Source organism: Lissotriton helveticus, chromosome 7 (genome assembly GCF_964261635.1).
Source record: "Lissotriton helveticus chromosome 7, aLisHel1.1, whole genome shotgun sequence".
Classification (NCBI taxonomy): Eukaryota; Metazoa; Chordata; class Amphibia; order Caudata; family Salamandridae; genus Lissotriton; species Lissotriton helveticus.
The window spans coordinates 1,900,952,444-1,900,965,689 of NC_136068.1; the positions used below are offsets into that span (position 1 = coordinate 1,900,952,444).

At 40.1% G+C, this 13,246-nt stretch overlaps 1 protein-coding gene across 1 annotated transcript; it reads left to right on the top strand.

The window, feature by feature from the left end:
* The first annotated feature begins 11,767 nt into the window (after window positions 1-11,767).
* LOC144769902 (olfactory receptor 5AR1-like) lies at window positions 11,768-12,757 on the top strand. Its single transcript, XM_078654095.1, has one exon. The coding sequence runs from the start codon at window positions 11,768-11,770 to the stop codon at window positions 12,755-12,757; it is 990 nt and encodes a 329-aa protein (XP_078510221.1).
* Window positions 12,758-13,246: the final 489 nt, after the last annotated feature.

Below are 13,246 nucleotides of genomic sequence, written 5' to 3' on the forward strand. Positions count from 1 at the left end.
GTGAATACCAAAATGAGTAAGTGCCTTCTGTGAATACCAAAATGGTAGTAAGTTTAGGATTTTGGCGTACATTAGTTCTGTGAATCGGGCCCCCAGTTTGAACAGCATTGGTTACTATTTGTCCTTGTTCTTTTTCTTCTTGAACTTTTTCTTCTTTATCTGTTGTGATATATGTCTAATTGTTTGTTAAGATTCTTTTACTATGCAAACCTCAGGTACCCATTCCCGTAGTGAAGATTACTATGCTTGTGGAAAAAAAAAGTCAGAATAAATAATGTTTTGTATAATCAAATATATCACCAGGGATTAATTTTAATTTTCCCGGTGGAAATTTCATTTCTAAGAATTCATTCCCATAAGATAAGAATTTTGTTTGTCTAGATTGTTCCTTGCCAAGGTATTGTGGGATCATTTGGGCAAGCCCCTATATTACAACTTGACAGGTGATGTTTCCAATGTGAATATACATAATTAATTACGATTGAATTTAGATTAATTAGGATTTTCGCCATGTCTATTTTGTCCAGCTGTACTTTAACTCTCATTTTATAAGTTCTTATCTGCAAGTAGTCAAAAACCCTTTAGGAAGCTGATATTCCTTATTAAGGTCATGATAAGGTTCTATGTGTTGATGCCTATAAAATATTCCTAGGAGGCGGACCTCCCTTTCTTCCCAAGTTTGGGTCATGCCATGTTAAAAAAAAACCCAGGTAGACATGTTTGCGTACAAATTGGGGTATATGTCTTAAGTAAGGGAATATTGTGAATTTTCACCCATTGTATTTGTATCATCCATGACCGCTAATCTTAACTCATTTGTAGTAGTTAGGGTCACACTGCCATGATAGACTGGCCTTCATTTTAGCACCTTAATATTACAAGTATATATTTGTATGACAGCACATCGTGGGGTGTAAGTAAGAAAGTAAGTAAAGTATTTGTAAAGAGCACGAACTCCGAGGCATCTTGGCGCTAAAAGAAACGTGTTGTGTGTTGTCCAGGTGCAGTGATGGAGATTATTTGGGGGGAAATAGCCAAGTCTTAATAATTTTCCTAAACTGGAGCATATCAGGCTGTAGCCTGAGAGGAGTCAGCAGCCTGTTCCAGAGTTTGGCTACTTCGTAGGATAGGCTTTTCCCTCCCCATCTGGCTTCTTCGATTTTGGGAATCTGAACTATTCCCCTGGTGGCTGATCTAAGATTCCATCGCGGGGAGTACCAGAGATATATTTTGTGCAAATCCATGGTTCCCCCACCATACAGTGCCTTATGTACCAAGAAGAGCCTTAAATTCAACACGTTGTTGGATCAGAAGCCAATGGAGCAGCCTAATAATTGCAGAAATGGAGTGATATTTAGGGATGTTAAGTAGCAGTCGTGCTGCGGCATTCTGCACTGACTGTCAATTTAGCCGTCTGATACTTGTCAATACCCAAGAAAAGTGTGTTGCTGTAGTCTATGTTTGAGAGAACTAATTATCCTATTACTGTTTACCTAAGATCCTGAGGAATAAAAGGCAAGATCTTACATACAATCTTCAATAGAAAGAAGCAAAAGGAAATCAGGAGATTGATCTGTCCTGAAAAGTTTAACTGGTTGTCAAACATCACTCCAAGCTTTCTCCCCTTGGTAGTTGGAGGGGGGCAATTGCCTACCTCAGTTGGCCACCATGCTTGATTCAATATAGGTGGACCCTTCCCAAATTCCATGACCTCTGTTTTATCTGTATTAAGCTTGAGGAAATTTAAATTAATCCAGCCCATGATACACTTCAGGCAGTTGTGGAAACTGACGGCTGTGACTTCAACCCTCTGTGAGATAGAAATACCTATCTGGGTGTTGTCAGAGTTCATGATATTAATATGAAACCATACTCTCTGATTAGCCTGGCCAGAGGGGTAACATAGATATTGAACAAGGTCAGTGAGAATGCTTTCAGACACCCACATTACATTATCCTCAAATATAGGCTCCTGTCCCTTTCCACAACAACCGGGGAACCAGAGAACGTTCCCAACATTTCTCTGTTCCACGCTGCTGAATAGATCTTCAGGATAACATCACACCATAAAACATCCACAGTTCATTCCAATATCCAATCCCAGTTACAAGGTGTCGTCTTGTTGACTGTGAATCAATTAAACATTCGGATGAAAGTACTCATTACCAACTGACATCCCAATGATGAGAAGGAGGAAGTGCACATCAGCCGATCACCCATACAGATAGTTCCAGTGCTGACCACTGCTCGCCCCAAACTAGCGGATGCGTGATAGCCATGGCATTGTCCTGATTACTGTCTTTCTGGAAAGTGGCAGTGCCACAAAATGTTGATCTCCTGGATAACACCCAGAGAATACATGACACGCCAGAAACAATGACAGCCTGGAAAGACAGCGGCATGCCCGGTAGAACAGCATCGGGTGGCTCTGGGCATAGACGTGCTGTAAAACGACCTAACACAGCTCATGTTTCAGGAAACCAGCTGAGGCACTGCCAATATCCCCACAACAGCTTTATGTGACGCCATGGACACAGTAAGGAGTGCGTGTACCTATGAGAACATAGGCCACAGGGGCCAGTCAAATGCTGCATATAATAATGGCAAAACGGACATGTACATCAGACTTGACAATTTGACCCAGCGTAACTCACTAATCATCAACCGTGGAAGCGTAGTTCAATGACATTGCTGGTCTTGCAGCCGGTTCCTGGATTAGTAATAAAATTCATGCCGCTGCAGGTCTCTTCTTCTATTACTGCCAGCATCTCCAACATAGGCAGTTAATAACTTGTGCTCACGCTGCTATGTGTTGCTGCCTACAGAGTCAAACATGTGGACGCCTGTACTAATTCCCCGGAGTGAAGGCTGTTTGATGTTGTAGAACACTGGCGGGGAGAGCTCGAGGGCATCGCAGATCTCTGCAGGCTCCAATACCTTGAAAAATTCTTCATAATCCTACAGCAGTTCTCTTGCAGCTTCATTTACTTGTAGTCCTGGTTTCTCAGTTTATCTCTTTAGTTAACTACTTTAAAACATCTTACACATGTAGTTCCTTCCTTAAAATCATCACCAAAGGTTGTAAACAAAAATCTGAACTCTGTGGTGCAAGTTCCATGAGATGGTTTATGTATCTTAGTTGCAGGTAAGTGAGTGCATAAGTTCTTAGATTAGATCTCAGGATTGCTTCTATGATAAGCTCTATTGTTAGTCCCACCAGGCGCAGCTTCCCTGCTGCTCAGCCCATACTCCAACTGACACTCTCAACCTAACAGGCACACTAGCATGCCATTGCATTACCATGCACACCAACATTCCACCAGGCCATTCATACTGGCTGAGCAGCAAGGACAAGAGCATCAGGGAAGATGCATAGTGAAAAACCAGATATAACACCCTTTGCAGCTGCAGGCCTTACCCACTCCCTTCCTGAATTCTAAGGCCTTCCTGTTCTGCCATTGACACATGCAGCTCATACCTAGGCCAGTCTGCCCTAAGTTATACTAGACAGGTTAGAGACAAATCCGGGACAGGGGGGCGTTTAGACTACAGGGACAATCCCTCACCCAAAGGTTGGTACTGGGGAAAACACTTGTCAGAGCATTCCTGTGCCCGTGACAGATTCAGAAGAAGGACAGCCCTGTTGTCTGAAGAAGGTTGGACCTGCTTCCAGGGATCCCAGGCTCCCCAGAGGTGACTCCAAGGATCGCTTGGCTGACCTCCTGTTACAGAGATGCAACAGAGGCATCCCTTGAAATGCCTAGATGATCAGCACTAACTTGACCTGCCTTGATTTGCCTGAGCCCTGCTACTAGCCTCTGCTAGAGTGAGTCCTGAGTGCCACTAAGAGCCCCACATGGTTACAGACTACAAAATAGCACACCAGGGCGGATATTTAAGCAGATTGTGGACAATAACGCTACAATGGTCAATGAACCTGACTCAACTTTAGACCTCTTTAGGCAATATCATCAGACACTATATGCACAAGAGTCGGTTTTCACATCAGGAAATAGAAAGAGCAACAATTGTGAAACCATTTGGTAAGACATAAGGTTATTATTTGGGAGTGGTGAAATCCCTACTCGAATAATAAACCCACACCTCGTAATGGTGAACCACAAAAGTCATTAAGTAAATCTGTGCTGAACCATCTGGTAGCTGGTGCTACTTTCAATACTACTTTCAATAGTCGAGGGATGGTGAGGCAGCACTTAAAGGGCTAGGACTTAATCAGTCAGGGTCCATCTGTGGTTTTAAGATGTTTGAAGCCTTTTCTGTTCCTGAGGCTTCTATCAAGAGATCAGCCAACTAGCCATTGAAGTCCCTTCTAGAAGTCCTGGGTTATAGGAGAAGAGCAAGGCTCAGGCAGCAGTGTAGACCTCTGGGGCTCAGAGCAAGCTTCAGGCAGCAGAGCAGCGTTTCTTGGTGCAGCAAAGCTGCCCCTCTGAAGTACACAGCAGCAAGCAGATTTCTATTAGTCCTTCTGGACCAATGGAAGGATGACTCAAGCCAAATAAGTACAATCCCTGAGACAACTGCACGTTTGAAAATAGAACTTGGGGTGTTTCTACGTCAGAGATCCAAAAGTAACACAAGCTCTCTTTATCCATATCACTATGACTCACACACTGGAAACATCACAATGTTGATAATTAACAAAGTAGGAATCAATACCAACTCAACCCCTTGCCTTTATCACTACAACTCATGTCTACATTACCAACCATCCTTCAAAGATGTCCTTAAGAACCAGCAAGATTAGTAGTGATGAACAGTGTCAGAAGGCACAAGCACAGTAGGATAATTTGAGTGATCAGCAGAAAGCAATTGTTTTAGGGTCTGATTAAAGAATTTGGCAGAGGGGTTCTCCATCACAATGCACTAGTAATAAGGCAATCAGGATATCAGTTACATTTGTGAGTGAGTAACCCATCGAACTCTAAATAATAGTGTACCTTCTGTCACTTATGCCCCATGGTCAAAACTGCATACTTTTTTAAAATAAAGTTTACACTTGGTCATGACAATCTTCCTCTGTTTCAGGCTCTTACCATCTCCTTACTATTATATTTCCTCCAGCATCAGTGTCTAGAAAGTGAATTGAACCAACCCATCACAGACATGCAATATCAGAACTCGCTGTCACTGTTTGAACACACAAGGAAAGTATTAAGTCAACCTTCTTCTGCTCTTTTTCCTTCAGTGTTTTCTATTTTTTGGATATTGTGGTAACAGCAGATACCACATTGGCTGGGTTTAGGGGTGATTGTGCTTTGTATATTTGGGTTATCAAGATAATAGCGGAGTATTCATAATGCCCTTGTGATAGCGCACTATTTTATTCTGAGACACTAGAAGGTTATATTCTAAATCAGTATTGCACTTTATCACTATACAGTCTTGGGTATTCTGCACAGCAATTTGTGGGATATACAACTTGTGTGCCTCAGCTTGCATGGGAAACAATGTAAGTGTAGGGCACAGTACAGTTGTAATATATGCTGGGGTACAACAATTTCAAACACCACATGTCTGTGACATTGGATTTATTGCCCATTACTGTTAGTTTTTCCACTTGGGCACGTCAATTGTTGTACAGTACTTTCGTAAGATGCTGCACTTCCCTTTGTGACTCTGCAAGGTCATCACATTTACAATATATTTGAATACAATGTCACTTTGCTTACAAATCATAACAAAGCATTGATATTTCTAAATCACAAACTCCCCTCATGGCTTTTGGTGCCATGTAGCTGGTGCTTACTGTCGCCTTTTTCAGTGGTATACATCATATTTGTATAGGGAGCGTGGCAGAGTGAGTGGATCTTCTAGATTAGAGCATGGGACCTACAGCCAGACACAGATCCCTGCAGTGAAAACATTCATTGAACAATCCACAGGCCCTGCATCTCTTTCCTACACACATTCTGTAACAGAGTTCATACAATGTAACCCTGACCCCTTGTTCACTTCTATTTAAAATCTATGTTTAAATTGTTTTACACATAACACCAGGCTTTTATTGACATCTACTAATGACATTAATAAAGATTGTTTGTGGAGTTTACCCAAATGATCCAATAAATATATGGATTTTGGTTTAAGCCATCTGCCACTAGGCAATCATATGGAATATGAGTATAGCAAGGAGCTCTCAGTAAGCCTTTCAGTGTGAGATACAAATAAACACCCAAGACAGTGGGAAGGTGTCACTGCACACTGTTTAGTGTGCAAGGCGGCAATACTTGTAGATACATGTCATTTGGGGGGTCCACCTGTATGTTAACTGAAACAGTTTTTTTCCACAAGGAACCTCATTCTTTACTTATGTATGCACCATCCTCCACTTGAATTTAGTGATGTTTCTTTTGCACCTGTTCTAATTGCCGGTGGCCAGAAAAGAGTAGTGTCACTATCACTCACTGTTGGCCAATAATCCAATCATGAGGGATCTAGGTGTGTGTTTCCTCGGTAAGGGCATACATGGGTGGGGAATACATGTGCTTTTGGGTACACTGGAGATTTAAATGTGGGTAACCCGAGGAGGAGATAAGAGAAAGTGACAGTTTGAATAGAAATGCCATGTGCTACTAACCTCTGTAGGCCCTGTAGGTGACATTTGGTAGATGTGCACAAGATGCAAATTGAACAAAATAGGCTATAGAATAGCACTCAGTAAAATGCTGCCAGAGGTAACACCAGTACCTGAGGAGCAGCCTCTAGCCCTCACCAGCTGGATGTGGGTAGAAAAGAGAGGAAACATCTCAGTACCTGGTCATGAAAGTCAGGCTGTCTACTTTTAAGTCATAACATTTTTTAATTGTGGAAGATTAATATTTACAAACTCACAGGGGTTACGTTTTCATGAGGCATTTGTAATGCATGGGTAGTGGATGGTGAAGTAGAAAAGGCCAGTTGATGCCAGAATGCTGATAAAGCATTTGCAGGAAGGACTCAAATTACATGAAAGTTTTGTATTTGACATTACCCAGTAAGTGTTGAAGTTGCTGAGGATGATGGATGCTAGCATTCGGATCCTGCAAGTAGGAATATTTATGCCAGAGAAGTGGTAACAACTGGCTGAATTGTGTCAGGTGGGCATGTTAGAGACCAAAAGGAATCTAAAATCTCCAAAGTACTAAGATTTATCATTACAGAGCCACAGGATCAAGTATTTCTTATCAAAGTACACTTGGGACCTCAGGGGCGATAAGTGGTCTCATCGGGATTATTTGATCTGTGGTGACTCCTGATTGGATTGTCCTTATAATACACCATATATCCCTCCAAAGAATGATTTCCCCCTATTTTTAATCTCTAAATAAAATCTAGAAATATGGGGCACTCCTTTTTCAACAGGAATCTCTACAGAACATTTCCCTTAAAAATGAATCAATAATAGAACTGCAATCCCATTCTTATGTCTTATAATGCCTGTGCAATTATTTGTAGCTATTTAGAAATAACCTTTCCAAGGCCATAACTAACCTGTGCTTCTTGAAGTGATGTGTGTTTTATATTACTTGTCCGAACCCACTTGCCCTGGCCACAACAAGTTCAGCCCATATTTCGCATATATTGAAAACCAAGAACAATTGATAGTTCTCAACTTTTAAGAGATTATGTAAAAACTCCTGTTACTTTATTGAGAAAGGGTTTGTTAAAGTTGGGCTTACACTATATGGAGTCTGAACTGTCCTTTGCAGGGGGCTGTAGAAGACAAGTTCAATGAATAAAAGAGAATAAGACATATTATCAGCCAAAGAAGTGAATGTAAATATCGGTGAATGGGCTTAGTTAAAAAATCAGCAATAGTGTAAAAAGGGCATATTTAGGATTAAGTTGTGGATTTTTCTAAAAATGCTTAATGTGTGCATGCTAGTGAATTGTAGTATAGAAATGATGTGGTTTCTGTGGAAAACTGAATGAGATGGATCTAGAGAGCTTCATTTGTGAAGGATTGGATTGGTTTTTGTGGTTCAATGAGCATGCTTAGTTTGGACCTGGATGAAACTAGTAATTCTTCAGGTTTCAATCATTTGTATTATGTTTTTTAGGCAATGGAGAATGCTTAGCCAGACATTCCTATCTAGCGCAATGGAAAGGACAAACAATCCCTTTTCCCTCCATCACTTTTTACCTATAGGTGCATCCTATGTCACAAATTATCCTGAATAAACAAATCAATTGCAAATTGTCTGATGGATTTAATCTGAGATCCAATAGTGATGACCTGCGTCCAAGGGTCCAATGGCTAGTAAGCTGTTCGGTCATATTAGACCACTGTTATCTTCAATTAAGGATATCAAATACTGGATCCCACATTTTTGCAAAGTCGATGTGCAAAGTTATTAGTTCAAATGAAAATGGATTTGCATATTTGAACACCTAGTTATCTCTGCTAGCTGATTTGTATCAATATACAATGTTAGGCAGTTTCAAGTTGACCAAGACATTAAGCCTTGAGATCAGATGGTTTTTTTGTTAAGATAGTCTGAAGAAACTTCTGAAGGTTGTGAGTTGGCATGGAGCTTCATTTCTATTTTGTGGTTGGGGACACCTAGGATCGAATTTGTAAGTAGTGGTAACATTTCCTCTTTAGGTTCTATTGGACAGTGTTCATTTCTTTGAATAAACGGATTGCTCCATGAGGAAGAAAAATCAGAAAGTCTGTAACATTTCCTAGATACCCAATCATGGAGGCACTGTCTTTTAAAGTCCTGGGGAAAAGTTCATGTTCCCCACCACTGGCGCCATCGGTGAGGGATGTGTGATGCAGCTTTTTATGTGATTAATTGCTCCCAGGTTTGAAGGGTAACTCTAGTGACCAGAGAGACACACAGGTTGTGACATCTCTGTCACTTTGGTAGTTATAGAATGTCAGCTAAGGGACATGGTGTAACGCTTTGATCTAATATACATCAAAGTTTGTCTTTCACTCCCGTGAGTTATTCTATTATGTACTGGATCTTCAGTGCCTCATAATAACTAAGTAGGTGTGGTACATGCAAACGCCCCTGTTTTGCGCAAATTTGTTTATCACAAACCTTTTGCAATTGTGAGATTTCATCCTTGATAAGTAGAAGAGTTTGGAAATTATAACGTTTTTCAGGGTGGATAGACATTATAAATGCTACAATCCTTCCCAGCCAAGAGGGGCACGTGAGAGCCAGGAAACCATGAAAGTTTGCATGAGTTAAGAAGGAGTTTAAATTTAAGTCTAGCACACTCATATAGATTTGGATTTAGGTAAAGTCACACGTTGACAAGACACTGCATAGTCCATTCAAAGGGAGCCTCCCTTTGTAAGGATTCTGCTAACCAGCAGCCTCCTGCCAATATTACACCCACCAAATTTGTATGGTTGAACATGAGGCACATTAGCTGCTGATATTGCTTCAGTACTTATCTTAATTATTGAATTCTTTCAGGGAGTGCCAGGGAGCAGTGACTGATAGTTATGTAATCAACAATTGCCAAGACCTTGTGTCCCTGAGAAAAGCAATGCTCTGAATTCCCTTGCTTGCTTGAATTTCTGCATTAGCGGCTCTAGATAAAGAGGAAAGAGGATTGACAACAGTAGTAACTCATCAAAACAGTGTCATCAGCACACTGCAATAGGTGCAGACGTCTGCCTGCTTTTTTAGGAGGAAAAGCTTTGACCATGCTTAGGTGATCATTCAAGTCTGCAAGGTACAGATTGAAAAGTATCAGACATGTTCTACAGGCGCTGAACCACATTACAGAGAAAAAACAGAGGATGTTAGCCCTGTGTCCTAGGATAGTGAAACTTCAAGTTGGTAAAATTCCAAAATAACCTTTTCTAAAATATTGGATGAATTTCAGGAAGACATTTTAAAAAAAATAAACAAAGAGATATGAAATGGTACCAGCAAGGACTTAAGGGCAAAATGTTGCAGTAGTAGCCAGTAATAGAGGTAGTAGGGGAAGAGCTTCTATGATGTAGATGCGAGTAGAGGTTTTAAGCTATAAGCAGAGTTTAGGTTCAGGATTATATGTCGGGGTAGATGTACTGAGGTATACTTTGGAGAAAAGGTATATATGTTTAGGAGTAGAGATATAAGGGATTAGTTGGGGGTAGGAGCACATGGGTATAGAAAGGGTTAGAGGGACTAGAATATCTGCATTGGTAGTGGGATTCGAGTGTAGGTAGAGGTGCTAGGATATATGTTAGGGATAGATAAAGGGGATTGGTATATGTAGGGTACTACTCTAAAGGTACAGGTACTAAAGTGTAGGTGAGGTAGTGGTGGATGGGAATACATTTCTAATGTATAGGTAGGATTGAAGTTGACTGAGTATCTCGCTAGAGACCCAGGCAATAGGTGAGGTTCAATATATTATGGATATGTGCTGGTGAAAATAATTCTCCTGTATAGGTAAGTGTAAGAATACTAAGGTTTCAGCACGAATAAATAGATTGTTCCATGCTATAGTTAATCCAAATAGACTGGGTTTGCCCCTTTCACATCCTCCCATGTGTGTGATTCATATTGGGTAGCAAAATCCATTTTATGAATCACAGCGAATTTTCAAAACTCATAATATCTTTATGTGCATTTCAATGTGTTATGTACACTTGTTGTTTCAAAGTCTGTGGAATTGTAACTCACTTGGTTCATGATTGCAAAATTCTTTTGTTCATGGGCCTTTGAGTTATTAGTGGCACAGAAGATTGTTTTATTTAATACAATGTTTGGTTTGAATGGACTTTAAAAACAGTCATTCGATTTGTTACTGTTAGCTCAATGCTTGTATAAAGTTGTTTGTCATTAACATAGCAGTAGTTATGCATAGCTAATAAAATATTCACACAATAGGTATGAAAGAGAGAAAAGAGGGGGAAAAGAGAGACGAGTTAGAGAGAAGAAAGATACAGAGGATGTGGGAACCATAGACTTTTCAACATGAAGGCTATTTAATAGAAAGGATATGCCATCATAGAAATCCAGCTCATCTGAAGATTCAGGAAAACAGGTTTGTGGAGAAAGTTTCTCAAAGCAGGTGTCCTTAAATGTGTTTTTTCTCATGGATCACATACACATTTTTTTCACAAAGATTATATAAGACCTTCTGTTTTGGAAAAATTACTTGCACTTTGATTTAGATCTAAATTAGAATAATTAGTTTGCATTCTTCTTTATTGTCTTGAATAAAATATAATGTTAAACAACACAATTGCCATTAATAGCATATTAAAGTGACCACAACTGCTTTGACAACAAAGGGATGATTTATTTTCCATGGACTTCGAACAGTTTAGAGAAATGGAGAAAGCAAAACCAATCAATTGCTTAAAGTTAGTAAAATTGCAGTAACTACACATTCTGTTTGTCCTTATCAACTGTTGTGTAGATATATCTTGTCTTTATGGAAAACATGAATACATGACATGTCTTCATATTTGTTAAATAACTCTTAAGATTTTTGTTTTACTTGTAGATGGCCCAACATAATCATAAAGATGACACATTATATGTCAGTAACAGAGAGCATTCATGTGTACAGGCTAAGAGACCCCAACCAAGAACAAAAATATTGAGAACGTGTGTGATGAAAAATTATATATAAATTCTGTTTGTTTATGAACATATTAATAAAATATATCTTCATGAGAGTAGAAACTTTTCTATTGAAGCAGGTATCTTGAGTGTTAATGTGCCCCTTAATCGAGTCATTGTTGTGCAATGCATTTACCATTTCTTATTAGAGGCTGTATTTTTTTACACAGGGTAGAAAACAAATGGAAGTGGGAAATCACACCGCAGTCACCGAGTTTCTCATCCTTGGATTTTCTGAAAATCCAGAACTCCAGGAGCCCATGGCTGCTCTGCTTCTTCTCATTTATCTTATCTCTGTGTTGGCAAATTCCATGGTTTTCTGTGCAATTTGTTTTGATCCTCGTCTACACAAACCAATGTACTTCTTTCTGCTCCACATGTCCGTCATAGATATCTCGTTAACCTCTGTCACCCTTCCTAAAGCCATAGCCATCCATTTGAGTGAAAAAAAGATCATTTCCTTAGATGCTTGCATTACCCAGCTTTACTTTTTTCAGCTATTTGTGAGCACTGAGTTCCTGTTACTCACCGCCATGGCGTATGACCGATATGCAGCCATTTGCAATCCTCTACGGTATACCACCATCATGAGTAAAAGGATGTGTGCTCAGCTGGCCACTGCCTCCTGGACCATTGGAATTTTGGATGCTATACCTCATTCACTGCTGATATCCAAGATGTCCTTCTGTGGGCACCAGAATCTGAACCACTTCTGCTGTGATGTCACAGCTCTTACTAAGCTCACTTGCAGTGATACCATTGGAATCATCACCTTCAGCTTTGCAATTGGTGTATTTTTAGGGATTCCTGCCTCTATGATGACTCTCACCTCTTATGTTTTTATCATCATCACTATCCTGAGAATCCGCTCAAGTACAGGGCGGCGACATGCCTTCTCGACCTGCTCAGCTCACATCACTGCTGTGCTCCTCTATTATGCAACTGCCTTCTGTAACTATCTTACACCAAGATCATTTTATAAAAATGGGGAAGAGAAGATCTTTTCCTTGTTTTTTGCTGCTGTGATTCCAATGCTGAACCCTCTCATATACACACTAAGAAACAAGGAGGTGAATAAAGCTCTTACCTACGTCAGCAGAATGATAAACAAACAAAGCGTCTCTAAAACGGGTGCCCATGCACTCCTGGCCCTGTTCTGCCATGCTTTTTGAGGAGGGATGATGGAGTTTTATAGAAAAGTACCTTATGCAGATACATAGAAAGTATTGTTTATTAAAGTTATAGTTGCAAAGATACTCAACCCACCAGAAGCAGTGAGGTAAATATACAACCTCTGTGGTCGGCTGACTATAACCGACAGTCCAAACAAACCTACAACAGACACACATTTTTCAGCATCGCACAGTTCATCAGCATTCCAATATCTTATTCGGAAGGGTGGTTTAAGGTCTGTTGGAAATGCATTTTTCCCTCTCACAACTAAATACTACAATCTTTGCTGACCAGGGCAATTTGTTTAGTAACGCATCAACTGAACACAAAAACAAAAGCAAGAGATGCTCTCCAACACCACATGTGTTTGTCCATTCCCTTATCAGAGTCATACACACATGCCTGAGAGTGTCACAGAGATGGTTCAAGCAAATGGCAATCCCATATCTACCTTCCTAGTAATCTTATGCAATCCCAAAAGAAATAAA

Bases quoted from the DNA above. Each gene is read 5' to 3' on its own strand.
- LOC144769902 (XM_078654095.1), top strand. From the start codon at position 11,768: ATGGAAGTGGGAAATCACACCGCAGTCACCGAGTTTCTCATCCTTGGA.